The 25,707-nt window shown below is 38.5% G+C and overlaps 2 protein-coding genes across 8 annotated transcripts in view; one reads left to right on the forward strand and one right to left on the reverse strand.

Moving 5' to 3' along the window:
* Positions 1-25,707, forward strand: part of LOC139993281 (tubulin monoglutamylase TTLL4) — a 263,202-nt gene that overhangs the window by 1,028 nt on the left and 236,467 nt on the right. For 4 of the 6 annotated variants that reach the window (XM_072014853.1, XM_072014858.1, XM_072014855.1 and 1 more), the window contains exon 2: positions 328-385. The gene's annotated coding sequence lies outside the window, so the exon portion shown is untranslated. Of the gene's footprint in view, positions 1-327; positions 386-18,391; positions 18,563-25,707 lie in introns of all 6 variants that reach the window. The other 2 variants (XM_072014856.1, XM_072014857.1) reach the window with 1 other exon arrangement.
* On the reverse strand, positions 724-3,399 carry LOC139992768 (enhancer of split m7 protein). 2 transcript variants are annotated; one of them, XM_072013951.1, is made up of 3 exons: positions 3,175-3,399; positions 2,412-3,108; positions 724-2,209 (listed from the first exon to the last, which is right to left on the reverse strand). In XM_072013951.1, exons 2-3 carry the CDS (start codon positions 2,484-2,486, stop codon positions 1,661-1,663), a joined length of 624 nt encoding a protein of 207 aa, XP_071870052.1. In that variant the 5' UTR covers positions 2,487-3,108; positions 3,175-3,399; the 3' UTR covers positions 724-1,660. The 2 variants fall into 2 exon arrangements, with proteins under 2 accessions (XP_071870052.1, XP_071870053.1); XM_072013952.1 differs by having other exon boundaries at positions 2,412-3,399.

A 25,707-nucleotide genomic window follows, 5' to 3' on the forward strand; every position in this document is an offset into this window, starting at 1 on the left:
ATAGATAGATAATACATGATTGGAGTACATATCATATTACGCATTTTTGAAGTAATATTAACTTATCCAAAATATCGTAATCTGTATATAATAATTATTAAGGGTTCTCAAACTGTTGAGAATCACCTTCGCAATTCCAATTCATTTAAACTGGGATTTCTATTTAAGAGAAATGAGCACTGTTAATTTAAGAATATTAGTTAAGAGTATATCAGTATAGAAATAATATTTTTAGCAATATACGCGTATTGTAATATATATTATTGTCAACATTATATCACGAAGAATTTGCTATATTTACGATCTTAAGGAACTACGTCATTTTAGGTGAAGGCGAGTGGCGGGAAAGTAATGTTTTACTTTGACATCAGAGAAGGCTGTTAGGGTGAGTACACAATGAAGTTTCTCAATTTTTCATTGTTTTAGTTCTATTTATCGTAATGTTTACTTCATTGGCATAACTGAATCTCAGTAGTATATTAATGTATGTACATTAACCAAAAATTATTTTTTCTATAATATTGAATAGTATTAAAATTTATGCAGTGGCTTCCGCGTTAACAGCAGACGATATATTAATTAAAGTTAGCAATCGATAATTAATTGGTTTGTTCGATCGAAGAAAGTACTATATCTAAAGGTGCAAAGTTGCGTGTAAGAGTTTAATTACAGAAGAAGAATAATTAATCGGCGAGGGAGGGTGGGAAGAATTAATAAGCATGAAACTTTTCAATGAAATATATATTTATTAAAGATCTAGAATTTTCATACATCTAGAGTAAATATCACAGGTACACGTTTCTCTATCACAAGATTCTATACTCAGCTATTTTCTTGTGTTGATAAGTAATAATTATCGACGAGAATCAAAATTCCCAAATAATTGTCAAACACAAAAATTAATACAACAGGCTGAGTTAACACACACATAACAACGTTTTTAGCGCGAGAATGAATCTTTCTCGAGTCGATGTATACGCGAAATTGTGACGTAATCGACGCGAGGAAACATATATATATATATATATATGTATATAATCGACATGTCGAGTTGCACGACTGTTCTCGCGCCAAAATGGACAAAATAAAAATATTCTCGATAAAAGTATGAAATAAACAATAGAAAATTCTAACTCAAGTAAATTAAAGCTCTAGCCGCTAACGCGGGCACGTCATTACGTTTCAATTAGTAAACATACAAAATTTATCCGTAAGACGATATTACAAAAAGGAAGGATATTTCGATAATCCTCGTATTATTCGTCTCACTCGAAAGTGTCTTGAGCAAATAGAAAGTCTTAAGTCTATTTCTTTTCTTCGTCTTCGTCTCCTGGATCCTCGTTCCTTCGGTAATCTGTATTTGCACATATTACGGGAAAAAGATATTTCACCGTCGTTAATTTTAGAAGAAAAGGATTCCACGAAGAGGAGCCGAAGTTTCCATTCCGTCACGACTTGCATCGAAGGCGCGCGAATTATTCGCTCAAATCACAGACAAAATTGCAATACCGATAATGGTTCTTCGCATAATGGACTCCTCTTAAGATTCAGCCACGGTAATTTCGCTTCTCCGTGAGCGAGGGTCCGATTGCTTTCCATCGAGAACTCGGTTAACCGAGTATACGATGGCTTTGCCCGTTGAGATCGTTCGTCCTCTTGTTTACCACGGTCTCCAGATCGGCTCGTTGGGTTTGGCAACTTGCAGAAGACCTTGATGATTCTGCGAGATGCCTTCGACGTCGATTCTAACTGGAGACGGTTGGCTGGAAGCCGGAGTGAGGGGCATCGAGTATTCGTCGGAGCTGAGCTCGCTGCTCGAAGACGGCGAAGATTGCGGTGCGGCCACGTGTATCGTTAGGGGGCCAGTTTTGTCCATGGAATTCAGCTTGTGACCCAAGTGGGTCATCAATTTGGTCCCCAAGGCAACGTCGACGCCCGGAGTGGCGGCCAGGCAACGGCTAACCTCGTTGGCACAATGCGTATACCCGGCTCTGAATCGATCCGCGTCGATCACCGGATTCGCCGAAAGACGCTGTTGTCTTTGGAGCTTGTGAAGATGACGCACAGTCAATTCCAGAATGTCGGCTTTTTCTAACTTGGCCACGTTCTCGCCGTCGCCGGCCAACGCTGTGACCATCAGGTCCTTCAGCTCGTCCAAGCACCGGTTGATTCGTGCTCGGCGTTTGCGTTCCAGCATAGGTTTCATCACCTGTAAATCGAAAGGAACGAACCATTATAGACGGTCGTTTGAATAGGCGAATCTTTTAATTCGAATTGAAAGAATTACTCGTTTGGCTTGCATTTGCTCGACTCTAGTTTAACTGTATTCTAATTCCAATGATATTTCAATAGAATAGAAAACTATTTGAGTAGATAGAACAGGCGTTGGACGAAAACCTAAGGACGCTTACCTTTCTGTATTGATAAGTCCTGGAGATCGGTTGCTCCTGTCCATCAACCATCATAATCTGCTCGTGCATCTGCATGATTAATCCTTTCGTCGGGGGGTTGCTTCACACACCGATTAACCAACGTCGCACTGATTACGATTCGCTTATCGCGATATCACACTTTTTGTCCAACTAACTATTATCTCTGATGTCACACAACGAGTTTTTTTAACGAATGATTATTCGGTCGATTCTATGGGAAAGGTATCGAAAAACTGGTATCTCCGACGCGTCTCCCGTTCGAACTTCGTGAACGATCACAGTGATTGTGGTGGCTGGTCGGGCGAGGCTGTAGTTTATATAGTCAAGGACCCATCGGCAGGGTGGGGCGAGGGGCTGCTGTCAGGGTCCCTAGTGGGGGACAGGCCTTCCGTGGGAACGGTCCGTAGAGGTTGGTTCCCAAGCAAGCACACCACCTGTAAGCGGCAGCTGCCAGACACGCGCCCACACCAAGCCATCGTCACCGTTTCTTTGTCCTCGTTGCACCTACCGTTCGAGCCCGTATTTCCTACCTCTTCTGATACTCCTCGGGTAGTCGTGCCACGGTATGCACGGCTTAACGTTCTCTTCTCTTTCTCTCTTAACTCCTTTCGGCTTGCTGTTTCACGAACGTGCGCTCATACGGAAGGACCCAGTATCCACGTCCTCTCCGTCTCTCCTGCAACAGTAAACTATACAACGAAAGAGAAAAAGAGAAAGAGAGCGAGACCCCTTCTCGTTCTACCTAGTCTTCCTCCTTTTTCCATTCTAGTGCCCCGAGGAGGGTATACAACTCGTGCTACGTCTTCTTATCGTAATCTCATCCTCGTCGTACCTTCTCACCGCTCGATAGTTTTATCCTCGTCGAAGAGGAGCAACCTGGAGGAGCGTGCTGGGCACAAGTCCGGCGTCCTCCCGATCGCAATCCCACTAGTTACACGTTACTGAATCACGGTACGTGCGTCTATGCTACCAAGTCACCGCGAAATCATAGCACCGTGGCCGGTCGCGCTCGCGCTCATCGTTTCCTCTCCGCCAATTGATCAATCATTTTCTGCTGCGTATTAACTCCGGTGTCGCGTGAGAGACACGCCGCGGATGCGGACACAAATGTTGCGCGATAAAACTCAGCGTTATGAAAAGGATGTGATGAATCGTTTATTACGAGTGTCGCGTGGGCGTAGTACAGAGTCTTCGTTGGCCGCCGACCGTATTACCGAATGCGACAATTAGCACGGTCGTCTAGGCCTTCTTTAAGACGTATACCTTAACGTCTGATCTTTGTTCGGACCGTACTTTTACAGATACCATGATTATTTAGGTTGCTTTTGTCTCTGGAAACGGTCGAACGTGTAGTTTTAACGATGTAGTTTTAACATTTACCTTCCAGTTTCTTCGATCGCTGAGAATTTAACGCATCTTGTTCGTCATTGTACGATTCTTGTTGAAAACATGGTTTTAGGTGGCTGATGATTTCATTTTGAATTTGCCCGAGAGAATCGTAAGGGTTGAATAATTTATGTTCGACGGTACTCTTGTATTACGGTTTCTTCGTTGCTGAAAGAAGCTTACGATGTCATGTTTAATTTATATTCACTTATTTAGGAAACCGTAATCGTATTTTTCCTCGTGCAATCATTATTCGAAGAACACTTGCAAAGGAACGGTACTCTGGTTGTTTTTTTTCCGTTTGCAGGAACCGCAAGCACTGAAAATGTGTTTTTAACGATATGCTTACAAAGTCATTATCGTTTCTTGATATTAAACGCTTGACATAAAAGAGAAGAGGAGTTTTGTTCTCAGTGCACGGACAAATCTCGTGATATTCTATCGCGTTGGAACAAACTGAATTGGCGAATAATAGAAAAGCGTGAGAAATTTATCTATTTAAGCGAATATTCCATTCATTGATCGAGACTACAGGCAATTTTCAACGACAAATGTTTTTGCGCGTTCATATAAATGATATTATGTCGACAAAATGATCTAATTGATGCGGTGTAACGGTTTTCTATTTACGCGGTATTTTTTAATCGATCGCTATCGACTATAAGCCGAAGGCAGCGTATATCGTTAGTTTCAGTACTTCACCGAATAATCACAGTTACAAAGTCGGAATCCCTTTCCGTAAGATTATTTGAAAATTATACAAATGAGTTACGAATGTGCGTGCCATTCTTCGATTCTCGGAACAATCTTTCGTTTATCGATCTCGAGAATTTCTCTGTCGGCGATGCAATTACACGCGACGCTACGCTCGGAGAAGTGATTTTCATGCGTCAACGTATCTACCTATGTATACGGCTCGATTTAAAGCCGCGCACGAACGAAAAGATTACAGATTTTCAGTTTGGCCAATTGATCGCCGTCGAAAATTGGTCGAAAGTAGCCCTCGGGTGGATTTGTTCGGGCCGAGGTTTAATTTCGCGAAGACGATCGTAAAATCGTCCTTCGCTTTGGATAGTCATCGTCCGGAATGAATAACTCGGCATGCCTCACGTGTACATCCTGCCGCTCGCTGCAAGCACTTCCAGATACTAATTTCGTCCAGGCTTTTGCTGAATTATACACTTCGTACCCCCCTCCAATCTTTCTCTATCCTTCTCGGTTTGCGTGGCCATTCCTTCAATTATTCTTTTTTTCGCCTCTTTCTCCCATCTTTTCCCTCCTCGCCTCGGCTCTTTCTGCCAACTACCACGCTTATTTCTCCGCCAGTGGGGCACTTAAACATCGTTCGCACCGAATAATTACGCACGTTAGTTCCATCCTTCTTCTCCTGTCTCGGTTCTCTCTCGTCCGACCACCTTCTTCTTGCTACTGCGATTTTACGAGGCATCCTTCGTCTTCTTCTTCGTCTTCTTCTTGGTCTTCGTGTCCATACCTTCCTCGGCTTCCTCTCTTTTTTTTTTTTTCTCTCTTTCTTCGCTACTCCCTTCAGCCAGCCAATTGCACGTGTCCCTAACGACGCCGGCACCTCCGTAGAACTTACGCGATGCCGAGATAACGCGAAACTCCTCGGTCTCTTCTTTCTCTTATTCTTTGTTCCGCGGATGTCCAGCAGCCTTTTACCTGCTTCATTCCCTTGTCGCTCGCATCCGCGGATTCCAATTAGCTGCTGATGCTCCGGGCAATGCTTAACGTTTTGCGGTTCTACGTATATAAGTATATAGGCGATGGTGAGTTGCGTTTGAATTTCCATTTAAACGGACAGTTTATATTTCGCGATACTCCGCCACGCGATTCTCACTTGGCGTAGTTCGAATCGACGATACCGAGGATTCTTTGTAATCGAAGCGTAGCTGACGACGGATGGATTCGTTGGCTCGTCAAATTTTCCATGGGGGATAGTTTCATTTAAACGAGGCACATACAATGAGATACGATGTTGCGTTAATTTTTGTCGTAAACGACAAGACAGATAAAAGATGACGAAGCTTTTCCCAGTCGTCGTAAAATATTATAATGAATAATTCATAGCTGGTGATTAATGGTAATGAAATCATACTGATAGCGTGTCTTGTCTGTTGTAATACTAATCGCAAGAGTTGCATGTTGATAAATAATCTTTCAAAATTTGAAGCGATTTTTAACTCGCATAAATTACACCTGTATATTTATATCGTCTAATTATCCGCGAGAAAAATTAATCGATTTAAATAAGTCGACTTGACAACTAGCGAAGACGAATGCACCGGTTAAATTGATCGAAAGAAATTATCATTACTCGATGTGTCTCTACTACCTCGAATCTGTATAAAGTTACCCATCTCGTTTGTAAGATTGCGATTCATAATTTAACCACCCGGTAAATGAAATCTCCACGTGTAACAGTATACGTTGATTGGTTTCCCTGAGAGCGCAAAAAGTGATAATGAAAAATGTTGCAACGGCTTGATCGAAGTCTTAGGGCTGTTTCATACCGTTCGTATTGCCGGTGTAATAAAGCGGCAGAGATTATGCGATTGAGCGTCAAAAAGCGGTAGCCGCCTATCGAAACCTAGTGGATTGTTCTGATTGAGAAACGACAGTCGCACGAAATCGAGACGACACTGACGAATCGAAAGGAACGAATGCGGCGCATTTCTCGCATTCCAAAACGGGGCTACCGTTATCGCAAGTGCGGTCGTTCCGACCTGAAGCATGCGCGATCATTCGCCACTCTTTTCACTTTCTCGTTTCGTTTTTAAATTAATCGCGAGGATAAAAGTGAAAGAACTAAGTAATAGGCTCTCCCCTGCTCATTTCATATTTCAACGTATTCAGCACCTTTCGTTTTTCCTGTTTTTCATCGATGCAAAATTCCAAATAATTTCGTGAGAGACTAGCGAACGGTCGAAGTACGTTTTCTAATCGACGATTATTTTTAATGTGTCTGCTGCTACGAGGACGATTATACTTCGTAAAATGTAGCCTTATCGCCTCTGTATGTCTGGAAACAAATTTTTGGATTTACGTAATGCTCGCTTTTCGCTATCCAACTGAATAACGAAATGTCGTTTTTCTTATGCTTTTTATACGCTTATTAGAAAATGAATTTTCTAATTAACGTGAAATCTGTTGGAATATTTATTAAAAAAAAAAAAAAAGAAAGAGAATGGAAAAATAAAATACGTCCAGCTATCGATCGTAGGATCGTAGAACTATTGTTAATGATATCTGTTCCACGTGGATTATCGCTATCAACGACTACAGTCCATTAAAACGATGCCAATCGGTGAAACAAACTTAATACGGCCACGTGCCGACTCGATTTCAAGTCAGCTTCCTCTCACGTGCCGTTCATAGTTCATTGTTCGTTGTTTTTGCACGATCCGGGTGGGTAGAGAAGTTCCAACTGCGTCGGCGAATAATACAAAGTTAATTCAACGTCTCGATTAATCCACGTGGAGGATTACGCGCATTATACAATAGCTTCTAGACGATGACCGCACGTGCTGAACTCGTGTAGGACTTACGTCAGTCATCTAGCTACATATATACATATTAAGCGTAACAGAATACGCAAGTGCAATCAATATATTCACGATGTAACTTATCTTTTATGTCCGTATGTTTAATTTATCCTCGTAAAAATACACACGATCACTAGATTACGTTTTGCCAATACGAAGCGATCGCAACGTTTCGAATATTTCTATATTTGGCGTATTCCGTGCGATACTTTCGTCGAACTACGTATAAAATTATCTATTTTTTAACTTGCTTTCTTTTTACTAAAGACGATGGTGTTCTTTCTTTAGTTTAGAAAGCAAAGAAATAGAGGAACGCAGAAAATGCAGAAATACGAAGCGAATGTGACATTAGAAAAGGTCCATTTTTAGCTTGTCCATTTTTCGACAAGAGGAGTACCAACCCTGATTTATAAATAGCTACATTTAGAATTAGCAATTTAATTTATGTTATATTTACGTTTGCAAAAATTGAGTTAGTCGAGTAAATGATAATAAATTTGCTCGATGGATTTATAATAAAAAGCAGGATATTCTTTTACTTTATATATCATTGTCACGCATACAGAGTAAAACTTTCGAAGTAAAACGTATCGTTTCGGATCACGGAACACGTGCGACGTTAACAAGTTTTCTCACAGCCATGAAATTTCCCATGTTCCGTGTATGCTCGCGGTTATCATTTATTCCGACGATATGTAAGAGGAAAAGAGAGAGAGAGAGGTGGACTTATTAGCAAGTACATCAGCTGTTGGTGAACATATGTCGCCAGTCGCTTGGCTCGTGCCAACGAAATCGTGATCCCCTTCGTTTCTATCTCGAATATCAACCCCTGTGACATCGGTTCGCACGCGTCGATTTCCGGTTAGCTAATATCTGAGGGGTTTTCATAGGGGCTACCCTCACGGATAACAATTGTATACTTGTTACTGTTCCTTATGAGAGTTTTTTTCCCCCCCTCGTGGTTCAATGTTAGTTAATTCGATGTCGTCGATCGTCAAAGTATTATTCATTATTTAAATCGGTGAAAATTGAAGTTTAATGGGAAATTACAGCGGCTTTTGTGTACGTTACGATAAGTAACAGATGGCTGATGTTTATAGAATCTCATATTTTCGACGAAGCCGAGGAAAACCCATAGTATATTTTAAACATTAACCAAGCATTTGTTCAAAGTTTTTTCGTTCTTTACATATCATAAAATGGGTTTTCTGCATTTCTATGGACAAAAAAAATCACATTTGGAACATGTTTACTATTATGGTGAATTGCTTTCATTATAGGTATCCTATTATATTGTCATGATACTAAGTCCACTGTATCCAAGTGTTGGAAAATGTAATCTGGTAATGTAATCTATAATGTAATCTGGTCGTTCCGTTACTCTTTCTCATTGTATTGCCGAATATTAACCCGACGTTCGATAAGACCACAGTTCTAAGAGGATTGTAAGCTTGCAGATGAAAATTAACGGGTATACGTAAAGGTCTACCGTATGTTATTAGAGTCGTAGGTTTGTACATTACCTTTACAACTCGAAGAACATGCAGGGGTTACTTTGCTCCACGAAAACCCGAGTTCTATTTCCTGCGTTCAAAAAATGAATTCATTTGTCTCGAAGAAATGAATACTTTTATCGTAGGGTGGAACAATGATCGGAATTCGTTAGTCAGGATCATAGGATGAAAGGAATTGTCGAAATTCTTTTGAACGAAACATGCTCGTTTGCCGGGTTGTTCGTGTTTAGAAGAGGTAAAATTTGCATGCTGTGCCGTTAGCATCTCCTGACGCAAACACGGCGGACCTTCTGACCTACTGTTCGCTCCGAGTAACCACGAAGAACAACAAGAGGAGAAAAAAAGAAGGAGAAGTGAGAGCATTCTCACGGAATGTCGAGTTCACCTGGCGGCGTGTGCACACACCGTGTGCACTTCGCCCTATTTAAATGGCCTTTTCTGCCCTTCCTCTTTTTTAATTGAATGCTACCTCGTGGCACGTGCTCGCAATACCCGCTCCCGACACACGTCATCACTTCCGTGTACGCACGGCGACCTCGCTCCGCTTCCGCAGGATCTTCCGGTAAAACCTGAATCGCCTAGCTTCCTTCGACCTTCCACCTCTTCATTTTTTCCCCCCATCAAAATAATACTAATCGTGCAACAGGATACCCCTTGTTTACTTGGGACTCGGCATCCTTGAACAGCAAAATTTCATTCGATCTATGAAAAATTTGATCTTCTGCGGTGTTTTTTTTTTTTTTTTTTTATGAGAGATATATACTTTATTGTGAATTTAATGGGAATAGAAAGAGAATTTTATGTTTAAATAATAAATTGTTAGACTTGGACAGGTACTAAGTAGAATTATTACTTTGTTTTTGTCAAGAAAATAACACGAAGAACATCGGCATCCTTGAACAGCAAAATTTCATTCTATTTTTTGGAAAATTTGGTCGTCTGCGGTGTTTTTTTTTTTATAAAATATATATAGTTTGTTATAAATTTAATAGGAATAGAAAAAGAGTTTTATGTTTAAATAATAAATTGTTAGACTTGGACAGGCACTAAGTAGAATTATTATTTTGTTTTTGTCAGATGAGTGATGGCCAAATGTTTGCGCTTCCAATTTCAGGAATATTTCATAAGAAAATAACACGAAGAACATCGGCATCCTTGAACAGCAAAATTTCATTTTATTTTTTGGAAAATTTGGTCGTCTGCGGTGTTTTTTTTTTTATAAAAGATATATAGTTTGTTATAAATTTAATAGGAATAGAAAAAGAGTTTTATGTTTAAATAATAAATTGTTAGACTTGGACAGGTACTAAGTAAAATTATTATTTTGTTTTTGTCAGATGAATGACGGGCAAATATTTGCGCTTTTGATTTCAGGAATATTTCATAAGAAAATATCAAACGTAAAATAACACGAAGAATATCGGCATCCTTGAACAGCAAAATTTTATTCTATTTTTTGGAAAATTTGGTCGTCTGCGGTGTTTTTTTTTTAGAAAAGATATATAGTTTGTTATAAATTTAATAGGAATAGAAAATGAGTTTTATGTTTAAATAATAAATTGTTAGACTTGGACAGGTACTAAGTAGAATTATTATTTTGTATTTGTCAGATGAATGATGGCCAAATGTTTGCGCTTTCGATTTCAGGAATATTTCATAAGAAAATATCAAACGTAAAATAACATGAAAAACATGAATCGAATTACCATTGTGCGAGAGTGTGCGGACTGAATGTGATTTTAACGAGTTGTTTGAGGACTTCAGCACGTGCGTCGAGTCATCGCATAATAGCGAGGTAGAATTGCTTATTGATCATATCAGACATCCGATGCTCGGTTGTTGAGAATTTTTGCGTGTCGTATCGTTACGCGTTTCATCCATTCAAGCTGATTTGCAAGCATCTGATCAACGTTTCTCGCCATGTCAGAGAAATTTTATGTCGAGAATATCGATTTCAAGCGATGAGTATCAATTCTTCGCAGAGGTTACGAATCTTTAAATTAAATATTTCGAAACACAGAAAGGTCTCGCGCAAAAAATTGAAAAAACCACGCAGAAGATGATGTTGAAGGTGGACGAATACGAAAGATGTGCGTGAAAAATTCTACGGTAAAATTTGTACAAAAAATTAGAAAATTATTCGAAAGATAAGCTGGAATGTCTCGATGTGAAATACAACTATCATACAATGACTTGTATATACGAATTGAAAAAATTTCTTTAAATTGCACGGTCAAATTTACACGAATAAATAATACCAACAAATAAATAAATAAATTTAATCCATAAAGTGGAACATTTCGATGGGCATTGCAAACGAGCTGGTGTCACGTTAGGAGTTAAAATCGATAGAGGGAGAGAACTGCTAGCAGCTAACGTCTTGAAAGAAGGGGCACGAAGTGGCTCCGATAGGACCCCAAAGGCGTCCATTGTGGGGTCTTATGCTGAAGATCGCGCACGTGCTGGGTTTTCCCACGCGTATAGCACGCAGCCGTCGGTCTGCGCTCAAGAGGGAGGACACCGAAGCTGAAAAGGAACAGGGCGCATTGTGTCGAGCACGGGTCTGAGACACTGGAAATTAAAGGCCTTCTCTCATCTTCGTCTTTCGTCCTTCCACCCACGGGCAAACAATGACCAGTATAAATTGCTGGTAGTGTAGGAATAAAAGGAAACGATCTCCAGGCAGTTTCGTTCCTTTCCGACCAGTCTAAATTACTCCAAGGAAATCGCTTCTCGGCTACTTTCTACCTGCGAATGACCGTTTAACGCTATAAATCTATAAATCTGAATCTTTCATTTTACGTTTATTATTTCGGGAACACTAATGTATCACTGTTAAGTACTTTACAATTTTGCTCGTTTAATATATAATCTATTCGGTATTGAAAATCTAAGAGAAGTATTAATTTTATTGCGGAGATAAGTTTTACAACAGTTATTTATTATTTCTATTTTATTAAAGAGGCATAGAGTAATCCAGTTCTATGATAGCGTCGAATACAGATAAGCAAGACTTGCAAAATTAGTCGAAATTGTTGCCAGTTTAAATTGTCAAGAGCTTATTCACGTTCGAGATTGCGTATCCTTTGACTCGTACTTTATATATCTCTTTCATAGAAGATATCTTTAATTTGGATAATAGCAATTTTTAGTCGCTTTCTGACTCGTTCTTTGAAACCCAAATCGCAACAATTGCGTCTAGTAACCGTTTATACGGACGCACCCTGTGCGTCAGTGGGATATATCCTTCAGTTTGTGCTATTACCGCTACGTGTTTCGTATAGCAAGATCTCTCGTGTAAAAAAATTCTGAATACGTAGCTACGTAGCCATTAAAAAGGTAGAATCAGGACAGAAAATCTGAGGGATCCTTTTTGGTTATTCGACGTGGCAAGGAGATTAGGATGGATTTTGCCGTTTAACGTTGACCGTGACGCAGCTTTCAGAAATATAAGCGAGGACCACCTACGCCGGATATGTCCGCAGGTATATTTGATAGACGCGGCCGTTCCTTATCCTGAAATTCCAGCAGAGCTGACTCACGGTTCTCATAATTTCTTTCGAAATTGAGACGAGAGACCCTTTAAGGAAGTCGTCGACGATGACCGAACGAAATTCGTATGCACATGTCGCGTTTCACGCTGCGTTACATGTGCGTTTCGTCCATTTAATTTCTTCGTAATTTGCGACGGCATTTATCGTTCTCTCGTGACTTCGATTGCTTGCAGACCGTGTTCCGAATGTAGTCCAACCGCAGCCATTATAAATTCCTTACGTATAATTTCTTCCATAGTGACAATAACGCATTTTTCAATCAAGATCAATGTACAAACATGTCCACTTGGTTTAAAAACGAAAGAAGCGGAGGAAAATAAGAATCATAATTTTACACAACTTGCGAAAGATGAAATCTCACCGCTGAATTTCTTATTAAGATATTCGCCATCGTTTCATTATCAATGATAATTGTTTGAAATTTATTGTTTTCTAGCGAGCACGTTGCTTGTAATCTTTCTCTTCTTAAAATTCATCTTCCCAGCTTAAAATTAAATCTAAACCGCCATGTGAAATTGGTAACAAACTCGTCGAACAAAATTTGAAATTCGTCTCGTTTAGCGAATTATCCTGACAATTTTATCGGACTTTTAAAAGCTGACACCAAGAAGGAACGTTAGATGTGAACGTATACGCTCCGATTAAAAACATATCCTTTCGCCAGCTGAATAAATCATCGATAAAGTTAAAAATAGCTAATTAGATGAAATTTCCTTTCGTTATTGCACAATTTTCTTCGTTGACAATTTAGTATTCGATCGCAACAACTCTCTCGATAAAGACGTGGTTATATCGAGAATTTAATTCCTCGCAACAACGTTTGGAATATTTAAGCGTTACGTAGCTGCGATTATAACTGCGAATAAATACGGTAATTAAGAGTCCCTCGCATCTGAAATTGATTAACCGTAAATACGGTCTGACTCATCGAACGGAACCCAATTTCTCAGGTTTCCAGTTACACGTATGCATCCCCCTACAGCCCTTCCTCCGCTTGGTATCACGAGACAGTACTTTGTCGACTTATTAACGAAGCGACAAGCGCGACAGCCACTTAAAAAGGCGTCGCCGAAACTCTCATGATTTCTTGTTAATCGAGCCGGAAGCTCTCGTTAAGGAGCACCGGTTAATTGCTACTGGCTCACAAAAATATGTACCGTCCTCTCATCGATAGGGTTCGCTTCTTACAACATTATTTCTGCCTGTTCAAACGTCCCCTATACATTTGTGATATACGCTGATATATTGGGTTGGCAACTAAATGATTGCGCATTTTGTCATTAAATGATATTGATAAAATCCACAATCGTTTAATTGCTAACCCGATACAGTCGGGAAGAAAAATAAGTGCACAGGTACCGGAGAATTAGTTCATAACGAAGTACTAGCTTGTCCGAAAAGATTCTTTCGTTTTATAAGGGAACGATAGATTTTTTTTTCTTTTTTTTATTTGGTAGACTTTTTCTCATCGAGAATTGTAAGTAAATTTGTTGGAATACAACGATACTTCACGCATAGGCACAATACCCTTACATAGACACCCACACAGGCATTTGAACAGGACACTTATACAGGTGATACTCATTACTGTATAGAGAATGGGGTTCAAAGTATTTAAGGGATCATGGGTCATTACCTAAGTCAACAATCAACAATTCTTCCATACGTTGTTAATTATATCACTCGCTTATGTACATTTGGTTCTGTAGTTCTGTTTAAGAAACATCACTGAATATTATTTCAACATAAACATTGTGTCGTCCACAGATTATTAATCTTAACTTCAAGATTAAATTCTAACAAAATTATTTTGTCGTGGTACTGTAACTTGGATTATAAGAGTTTATAGTATGTTTGATTCTAGTTGAATCTAATGCTTCGATCTAAGGGGTATTGTCTTTTTAGTCTGCGGATCTGATCCGTCGTGTCAAGTAATTGGGTAACTAATGGGTTTTGGTGATGGGAGTGATAGATGCGCGACATTTGTTGCTTCATATTATTTTGTCGAATTACGTACGATTTTGTTCTGTCGAGATAAACACGCCGACGTTTCACACACTTGGTTTCGCGTTTGTGCGAAGGTGCACTGTTGTAAAAAACACGTTTGCGAAAGAAAGATACTTTTCGGACGACCTAATAGAAATGGGATAAAAACGAGTCATAATTAAAAAACGTATATGGAAGTTACAAGACTCGGATGTTTCGGTGATCCTTGCGAAGTGTATGCTTGCGATAAGTATCTTGTAACGTCTATGTATATTTTCAGATACGTTTCAAATTTCATCGATGCAATCACGATAGCCGTGTCTCGTTAGAGCGCTGACGAAATTTCTTCGCGCTAATTGAAATTAATATACTTTCATTTTCGTACAAACAAGTCGTATTTAACGAAAGCTCGTTGATACAACTATTTCCACTACCTGTCCACTTATCTTTGTCCCCAGCTGTATGCGTCTGTAGATGTGTACACATGCGCGTGTACAGTGTACACACGTACAACGTACGCGTACGAATGAATGGCGCTGCCGGGCGGAGAGGCACATCTCTCGTTTCTGGACTCAGAGATCTAACTACCACCTGCCTCATTTTCCCACGAGCTCCGAGAGAACCTCTCGAATACCGATGAGATAGACGAGGACGAACCTCGTGTAGGAACGAGCAGCTCGAAGGACAGCGCAGTATACGAGGGAGGAAAGGGGAAGCTGGAGAGAGGGACGAAGAAAAACAGGGTCAGAGAGAAACAGGATTACCACGAGGGAGAGTTCCTCCGGTTGACGGAAGAAGAAGAAAGAGAAGAGGAAAGGGGTGGTAAAGAGGGGACAGGGACGAAGATTGCACGGTCAATTCTGCCGTGATTCTCGAATTTTTATATTTGCACTTCGTTCTCGTTTTGGCGAACGTGAAAGATTTACTTCTCTTCGGAGAGACATTTAACGTAAAGTTTATTTGAGAAATAGCTGTTAGCCATGCATAGTACTTTGCTCACATTTGGCATTGATTTAAGGTAGGTTTTAACGTTAGGAAAATATACAATCGGACCTAAAATGAACGGAACAGCACCGTTAAAATCTCCGTTAGTTCGGTCAATAAATTTTGTTGCTCGTTTCTTGGTAATAGCCCGATCTTCGGCATTGTCACAACAGTTGTCCAACAGCATTCTTAGAGTTTATGATTCTAATATTTTACGATGCCAAATAGCATAAGGTAGCGTTATTCGAGTCGTTATTGTTGGGTCGGGTCGACTTTATAACACCTCACTATGTTGTAGTCAATAAGTGAGATGTTGATGCCAACTTTCAACTTCAATGCGCTGTAACTTCTGAGATCCGTGAACTTGGCGCGTTAATGAGCATGCCAGGTAAACGAAATACATAACAAGTAGATAATAAATAAGTGAAATGTGGGAAGTAAAGATGACACGATCTTGGAGAGAAAATGAAAGGGACGAAGGACGAAAGAGACGGAGGGTTACGTGATGCGAGTTTCTCTGTACTCGTAAATACGAGGGAGAGACGAGTATAAGTGGTTATGGCGGTCCATTTAGTGTATGGCGGTGTATAGTGCGCGCACGCGCGAGCACGTGTGTGAAGGGCTGGGGGGAGGAGGATATGGAGAACCAAGAGGTCCTCCGAAGGCGGGCAGGTAGAACACGTGCTGGCACGAGGTGAGTCAGACTCGCGGGAATATCGAAACACGATCTCTCTCTCTCTCTCTCTTTTCCGACTCTTCTTCGCGCTGCTCCTTTGTCTTTCGGATTTTTCTACAAGAAATCTCGTCTCGTGAAATATTTTCTGCGAGAGCCGCTCGATTCTTTTATTTTCTGCCCGTTTCATATCGTACGCATCGATGTTATCGCTATTTTGGTATAGTGCCAATGCTATTGTCATAGCCAGATCGTGGATTTTATAGGATTATAACAATTCTGTCTGTTCCGTTTCGATTGTCGAGGGATTCAGACGTAGAACTGCGACGTACAGATCTCAGCTATGCTTCAACGACAATTTTACTTGTTGAGGTTATTAGATGTGTGAACAAAGGAACGCGTGGATAAATTGTAAGGTTGAAAATATATTTTAATACAGAAGAAATATAATTTGAGTCGGTCCAGATCCGCACGCTAGCAGTGTTACCCTATGACCGAAAGCCCTGAAGCCATCGTCGCCTGTCTATTGTTTATGGTCTGCCTTCGTCCCAGTCTTTTGTCTATACGCTGTCGATGGCTTCGGTGCTTGAGAAAACTAAAAAGACCATATGTAGAGTTTTCTTAGAAGTGGTGACCACTTCAACAGTTCGCGTAAAACATTATAGTATTTGTAGGAGACGCGATATACAGCAATGCATATATTGTGCTCTCTAGTGTAAGTCAATAAAATAGTATAAAACAGAAATTGTCGTTCATCCATTATCATCTTATGAAACGAAAGAAACTTTCCGGACAATCTAATAGTAAGACGACTTCCGAGCAAATTGTTTTCTACCAAAAACACATGAAATAATTCAACCACCAGAAGTACAGAGGCAAGTTGATTCGTGGTATAAAAGAGAATATCGTTCGTGTTGTGGTTATTAGATGTATGAACAAAGGAACGCGTGGATAAATTGTAAGGTCGAAAATATATTTTCATACAGAAGTGTAAACACAAGAAGCAATATAATTTGAGCTGGTGCAGATCCGCACGCTAGCAGTGTTACCCTGTGACCGAAAGCCCTGAAGCCATCGTCGCCTGTCTATTGTTTATGGTCTGCCTTCGTCCCAGTCTTTTGTCTATACGCTGTCGATGGTTTCAGTGTTGGAGAAAACAAAAAGGACCAGATGTAGAATTTTCTTAGAAGTGGTAACCATTTCAACATTACTATCTTCCCTTTCTGGTAATCGATGTTCCTCCAGTATTCACGAGAGACTTTCATACGGAGTTTTATGAAATATAAGCTTCAGTTTAGCGGAGGAGAAGGGTTTAGTATAAAGATGATAATTACAATGGCAATTACGAGAATAACTTTTGAGTTTAGACTTACGCGCTATGTTTGATTTCTAGACGATTACACTCGATAAAACTTTTACTCCCTAAAAGTATGTTGCATTTCTTTGAGAGCAACAGTTCCTTCGTAATTATCATTTTGAACCACGTTGCGTTTATCGGGTTTGCTTTCCTAATTTGGTACCGCATCAGTGTGTTGGTATTAATGCGCATCTGAGAAAGTAACGTACAACTTTTCGCGTGAGAAGACTCGGCAGATACATAATTGTCGGCTCGTTAAATGTCTGTATATAATTTATTGATAGCTGTTACGAATGTAAAACAAGCAGAGAGAGCAATAACAGTCGTAAATAACATATGTTATTTGTGCACGTGTGCACGAACTGAACTTTTGAGACTTACAATAGCATATTTAACAAGACGATGGAAAAAGGCTCGGTTTTAGAAGAAGGAAGACAGTCGTTCGATCTTTCTTCTAATAATTTTAAATTCGGCTGTAACGAATGTTAATTGGTAAACACTGATTAAACAAATTTGTTTGTAATATCGTTTATTGTAGCGACGGTAACAACACGTACAGTTTTCATCGTAATAATATTTATTAATAGAATTAATCGTTTCATTAATATACATGTAACATCGTAAATTAGCACAAGCTTGTTATTCATAGCATAAAATAGTACAAGTTATTTAAATACAGTACGAGGTTTTTAAATAATCGATTCTAATATCGAAATAAAACAATTTTACGTAAACTTCTAAATTATATTTCGTATAATAAAACGTACAAATTTCATCTGTTTGTTTACGTGAATATGCACGTATGTAAAAACAAAACTTGAGATTGATTGCTTGAATATGTCTAGTAATATAGTAAATATTTGTTAACACACTTTCTTCCTCAAGTAATTACATTTTGTATCGAAATACGATTCTGAAACAGTCCGTGTTTTCCAATTCTAGCATGTTCATCGGGTTTTCGTTTGCATGAAATCACCTTGTACGACATGAATGGCCAACAATTATGATGCTGCGTGTGTGTCACGTTTCTGGGTTGATGCCAGTAGCTGAACGGACTCGAGAAACGAGAGTTGAATTTAAGTTCATTGGAAATCGTTCGTACTGTCCTGGCTTGTAAGTAATTTGCCTAAAGTTGAGTTGATTTGTCAGTTAATTAAGCTCGTTAGGTCATTTCGATTTTCCTTTACGACATAACGTCTCGTGCTCGATAATTTTTGTGTCGACGAGCTCACGAGAGGTTAACGCGTGTATTTATTCTTCCGAACGATAAAGTTGTTTCTGCCGTCTGTAATGTTCGTATAAATTGGTAGAAAATTACTCGCGTGATGATAAACATTAATTCTATATGCAATTGCTGTCCGCGTGTATATTCCATGAACACGACGTATTACGATTGCGTGTGAGGTCGTTGAATCATATTCAAACGCATCGTCTATTATTAGAATTATTTATCAATCCCGTTTACGTATCACTCGGCATAATCTACAATTCTATTCAATTTTCTCCAAGTGCGTTCTAAATCCTACGATATGTTCTGCTTTTATAGTCACTGGACTGCGGATGCTTACGCAATTTATATGAAATTTAAAGGTGTAAAAATGCATAGAATACTCTTTATAATTTTTAATTGGTAAAACAAATCTCTATTGAAATTTTAATTATTCGGTTGTGCTCGTAAAAGTATAGATTTGCGTAAAAATCCGCAGACTAACTAAATTGTATTACATTTCGACATATGTGTATTTGATCCTTTTAGAGGGAAATTCTGGTTTGTTAAACATTTCTTTCCTTGCATGCATGAGAATCTGAAAACTGCACGTTTTATATCTTTTATACATGCGTATGGTTCGTTTTTACACACTATTTATCGTTCGAAAATATCGTTTGGAAATAGCAAATAAATAATCTGAGTCATACAATTGAATTTCACATTACGATTGATGCTTTCCAAATACTATGAAAGTTATGAAAAATACGAGATATCATCATGTTTACCATAGTTAGTAGACTTTCCCTCAACAGATAGTATCCGTTATCTATAATTTATTAGAATTGTTTCTGAAAAATAAGAAAATTGAAAATGGAAGAGTTCGTGGAACGAAAAAAGAAAAAAAGTAAACTTGTACAAACGAGATACTGTATTCTATTTGGTATCTTATTTAAAAAACTTCATAATCCGATATCTATCCGGAAATATGTACGTTTCATTTACAGCTACGAACGTGACAATTTAATTCGACCCAACATGATTTATACACTTTGTAAATTATAGCCTAGTTTTTCTGAACTTTTCGTAGATCCTTTAAGAAAAGGATCACACGTGTTACACTACTACACGCATCGATTGGAAAACACTAAACACGCGAGATGCAATATAACAGAAGACAATTAGGTACAAACTACCGTTAGCAAACAGTTGCCGTTAACAAAACAATTTCATCAGAACGTTTACGCAAAATCGTATCTCCATTCTATCGGCTGGTTAACCGTTCGATAACGATAAAATAAGGCAATAAAGAGGTCGAAAAATGCTTTCAACAAGCTTTCCACCAGTTTTATTCGCGTAATCCTTTAATTAATGGCAGCGATTAAGGGCATTAACGACTCCTTCACAGCATCGGCCTCGATCACAAGCGTGTCAGGGTTAAATGGAATTTTCGCTTCGCCGCGAGTTCTTTAATTAATTTTCGTGGAAACACCGATTCGCGTTTAAACGAGGAGATACGGAGAGGATGGGGGACAGAATCGTAAACAACCGATTTCCGGTGCGAGAAAGAAAACGCGCGCCGATCGAAGATCGAATCCTCGTTTCGTATTTTCGAAATCCAGTTCCGTCTGCGAGGAAAAACCTCTCTAAGGGGATTTATAAACTGGCTGCCACCTGACAGGAAGAAAGTGCCCGATTATCGAAGCGGAGGCGATAATTGAATGAAACGAACGCGTATCTTATCGATGTTGCTCGGATAACTCGGCCAATTTTCTACCGAAATTAAAGCCACCACGCAGCTCTGTATACTCTACTTACGATTCTTATCAACGGCCGTGCCGCTCGCTCCATTCTACACGGCACAATCCTGCCATAAGCGTCTGATTCGTACGAGACGTATAAATTGTTAAGATGCTCCGATTCGATCCTTTTCTGCTCGCCATTCCGCTTTCACATTCGCGTACTTGTTACACGTGCGATTTCTACTTCCTTCGGGCGGGAACATAGTTCGTTCTCAGGCCAGTTGAATTTTTCTTTCTCTTCATTTCTTGCTCCTTTTATTTCTATCAACAGGTTATTCGTTTTGTAATAGTTTGAGACCAATCAGATTTGATTGGCACGCGCAATAATGGAAGAGAAGTAATGGCTGGATTAACCATATTTCGCTTCCATACTAATGCTGATTTCTAAGGATGTTCTCACGTTTCGATAAAGTTGATTCTCTTCAAGACCACTTTTTCTATTTGCGCGTCTCGTATTCCTATCGGTCTGTTATAACGTTTTGTAACAGGAGTTTTTACATTTTCAAGACGATACTCAGGAATTATTATTAGTATTTTACGTAGTTGATTAGAAAATAATATGACATTACGAAGAGGCATCTTTGGTTAGAGGAGGAGACAGAGATGGTAGCACATATAAGGAGACGTCTAACTAAATTATTATAAAGAGCCAATAAATTTTCTTCCCGATTACGTTTCTGTTATTTCTTCTTTCGTCTAAGGAGTGGCCAACCTCGATTTTTAAAAATAAAACGATGTACCAAGTTATCGTAAATTTGGACTAATTAGGCCGGCTGAAAATATACGTCTTTTGTTTCGGTAATTTATTTCGAATAATAAACATCGCAGTTGCCGCGTGAATATTGAAGACGAAACGGTGCACATTATTTTCGTGAAAGTTGTAATCATATTTTTCATGCCCATGTTTAAACGAATGGGATTAATTATTGCTAATTACTTACAAAATTCATTTATGGCCAGGTAATTGAGCATAATGAGAGGAAAATATCGTTTGTTGTGATAAAGAACGTAGGCAGAATAAAACTGGAGAGGCGACCGAGATACGAATAAATAATTAGTAATTAAGCATGCGATTAATGCCGAAGAGTGACAAGATTCGCAAAGTAGAATAACGTGTCTTTCGTTGATTCGCTTCTTAAAACTTTATTTCTCGGTAAATTTAGAAATTGCGGAATTTGTAATGGCAAACGATTATTTATCCCTACGTGATTTTCCGAGTTTTATATTGGGTTGGCAACTAAGTGATTGCGGATTTTGTCATTAGATGGTAATGACAAAATCCGCAATCACTTAGTTGCCGACCCAATACATTGTTTTTTAAATCGTGCGCGTTTGTTTTCGTCGATTTCACATTCGTTTGGTCGCATCCGGTCAGAACTTGCACCTGTAGCAGATCTCTTATCCGGTATACGCATTAATTACCTTTTACCTAACTGTGTAGGAAATAATTGATCGATGTCGTGCAAAGTAAAAGAAAGTTTCTTATCTTGGTTGTAGTTTATTAAAACGTCCGCTACTCTTCCGTACGTATTTCTCGAATGTTTCAATTTCGAATGCAGCTCAACCTTGACCTGGATTTTACACTTTTTAACTCATGAAATCTGCTTAATTTGGAAATGGAAGGAAGTTTGTCATGAAAGTAGCTTGTAATTATAATTATCTGCTTATGTAATCTCGTTCGACGAAATAAGTACAAGCAGATTTAATTATGTATTAAAACTGATTAGCAGCTTGTTAAACATACGCGTAATACAGAAGCAGAGTTCGAAACTAGTTTACGACGATTTTTGTAAAAAGTAGTTTGAAAAAACATACGAACATATTTGTATTTGATAGAAAGATCGATCTATTTGTCGATGGATACGTACGATACTTGAATAACATTTTTAATCATTTTTTTCACTATCGCTTTTCGCTATTTTCCAATTCTCGATTCTCAAATATCATTTGTTCTCTGTTCCTCAATTTATAGAATTGATCGGTATAGCCTTTAAGCGTTCCAATTGCAAATTATCTACACTGTTTTGTTATAATTTATGTAATATAAAATATCAAATCCATTTAAACCTAGTCCAAATAAAAATAGGAGACATAAAACATTCGGTTCAATTTAGATACGAGTATATTTAAATGACGAATAATAATTCGAGTAGACATAGAGTAGACTTTAAAGTGTCGACGATCCTAATTAAAATATATTACGAATATTAATCAAAATTGCCAGGATTTTGCCCAAGTATAACTTCGTAAATAGCAGAGTATGATGTATAGTCTGTCATCAGAATCTCATGATCGGAGTTTACGTGTGACCGATTACAGAATCACGTGGTACGTATGATTAATTACTTCGTTTACACCAGGAATAATTATTCTTCGTGCAATCGAGAACTTGCTTTGCGGTATGCGACGTGTTCCGCTTGTTGGCCTCACCGAACACTGTCGCGACACATTCATTATCAGTGTATCAGCGTACTCACTCGTGTCTGGTACCGCAATACTGTAGTCTTCGATGAGTTCTGATCGATAAAGATCGATTTACTCGGTGGAATGTTTCCTCGGTAGCGAATTATGGACAAACAAATTTTTCATAGATTTTTCATTTGTCATCTATCGGATTTCCATCGCGTTATTAATTAAAAATCTCTTCTTATACTCGTTAAGTGAAGTAATATTCGAAGAATTAAAATAGTTATATGTTTCTAGTTTCTAAACGTTTCGGTGAAACGTTTGTCTCTCGATTACTCAATTTTTGTAAATCTATCTGCTTGACACCGACAGTGATACGAAACTGGAAGTGTTAAATATTACATAAATTTGAGAAAAGAATCCGCGGTCTAACGACAATTTGCAATAGAAATTCGTAAACGGTTATTTCTACGTAATAATGAGAAGGATTTTTCAAAGTATTCGTAGGTTGAAAAGGATAATACGGTGGAAAGTTGCATAAAAGGACGATTATACGTCAGCTTCTCGGTACAACGACGTTATTAATAGTCTGTCTTTTGTCGTGATAGCGCACGACGTGCTCCACATGGTGGCTTAGACGTGATTTCACGAGCGGCTCGGCACAAAGATACATTCATAATTCTTCGTTCGCCTCGTGTGAAACGTTCGGAAGGAAGAAACTCCGGTCGCTTCGTCTCGCCTCGAAACTCTGACGCATGTGTTATCGGCGCCTTTTAGATAGTCCCTTTCGAGGATCACAAAGCGTCCTTTCATTGCCTAATTAGGATGCTTTCGAAGCACTTATACGTGGCGAATGCCCCTCTTTGACACCGGTTCCCTGTCTATATTACTGTTTTCAGGCTGATTAACGGGTAGGGAAATGTGCGTTTTACGGTCGTTCAACTGCTTCCGTCCGTATTCACCGTGATCCTGTTACAAAAGGATACGATTAACGAATACGAGTTTCCGCTGAACGTGTGGAAATTCTTCTTTCAAGCCTCTAAAATAATCGTGCGATCGGCTTTTCAGAAATACGGTACAACTTTGATTATTCGGTATCCCGCTGGGATTAGCCATTCACGTGTTATTTAGCAATTAAGTTAGATAAATTTACCAAATGTTCAGCTGGACAAATTGTAAAGTACAAATTACATAATAAAAAAAACCAGAGAAATAAAATAGTCAAACTCGAAGATGGTACCCCGCTGGGATTAGCCATTTACGTGTTATTTAGCAATTAAGTTGACAAAATTTGCCAAATGTGCAGCTGGACAAATTGTAAAGTACAAATTACATAATAAAAAAAATCAGAGAAATAAGATAATCAAATTCAAAGATGGTACCCCGCTGGGGGTAGCCATTTACGTGTTATTTAGCAATTAAGTTGAAAAAAATTACCAAATGTCCAGCTGGACAAATTGTAAAGTACAAATTACATAATAAAAAAAACCAGAGAAATAAGATAATCAAATTCAAAGATGGTACCCCGCTGGGGGTAGCCACTTACGTGTTATTTAGCAATTAAGTTGAAAACATTTACCAAATGTCCAGCTGGACAAATTGTAAAGTACAAATTACATAATAAAAAAAAAAAAACCAGAGAAATAAGATAATCAAACTCAAAGATGGTACCCCGCTGGGGGTAGCCATTTACCTGTTATTTAGCAATTAAGTTAGAGAAATTTACCAAATGTCCAGCTGGACAAATTGTAAAGTACAAATTACATAATTAAAAAAAGCCAGAGAAATAAAATAGTCAAACTCGAAGATGGTACCCCGCTGGGATTAGCCATTCACGTGTTATTTAGCAATTAAGTTAGAGAAATTTACCAAATGTCCAGCTGGACAAATTGTCAAGTACAAATTACATAATAAAAAAACCAGAGAAATAAGATAATCAAATTCAAAGATGGTACCCCGCTAGGGGTAGCCATTTACGTGTTATTTAGCAATTAAGTTGAAAAAATTTGCCAAATGTCCAGTTGGACAAATTGTAAAGTATAGATTACATAATAAAAAAAAACTTTGATTATTCGAACTTTCATTACCATTGCGGGTATTTACGACAATTCATAGTTTTGCGAATTTCATTTAAAAAACAGGACGTAGGTAGAGATATTTTACGTATATACACGTGCTATACATTTTACGTATTTTACATAAATATATAATCATAAAAGTGAAATGTATAATCTCTTATCGTTATACACGAAATATGATCTTTTTTCGTGCAATAGAAGATAATTATTCTAAGCTGTTTTACTAATATTTTGACATTTTAGCGAGAAGAAAACTTTCGAATAAAAACGCAATGATTTATAATATTGCTTATTTTCGATTTCCAATCTTCGTAGATAAATTATGTTCGTCGGAATATTTTAGATATCTGTTAGAACCACATTCCGTTACCACAAAAATGATTAACTAGCATTGCCACGAGTTCTTCCAGTCAAGATACAGGAAAGAAATACCGTTTCGTTTCGCCTAGTAGAGTCACACGAAACATCTTCATCGATAGATTCGTTGTAACATCGTGGAGTCTTGCGTATCAAGAACGAGTGGCATTAATCCGATAAAAAATGAAGCTATGAATGTGAATACGTTTTCCGATCCAACGATCGGTTATTTACAGTGAAATATTCGTTTTCAGTCGTAACTAAACTTGAGGCAAATGGAGTCATCAACGAGACTTCAATTTCGAATTTCCTCGGAGAGAATTCTTATTTTTGTAACAGTTCTTCGCTATATTAGAAATAATATTCCGTAGTGTCGACGTTGAAGAATTTTTCATGATTCTTTGATTA

Source organism: Bombus fervidus, chromosome 12 (assembly GCF_041682495.2).
Source record: "Bombus fervidus isolate BK054 chromosome 12, iyBomFerv1, whole genome shotgun sequence".
Lineage (NCBI taxonomy): Eukaryota > Metazoa > Arthropoda > Insecta > Hymenoptera > Apidae > Bombus > Bombus fervidus.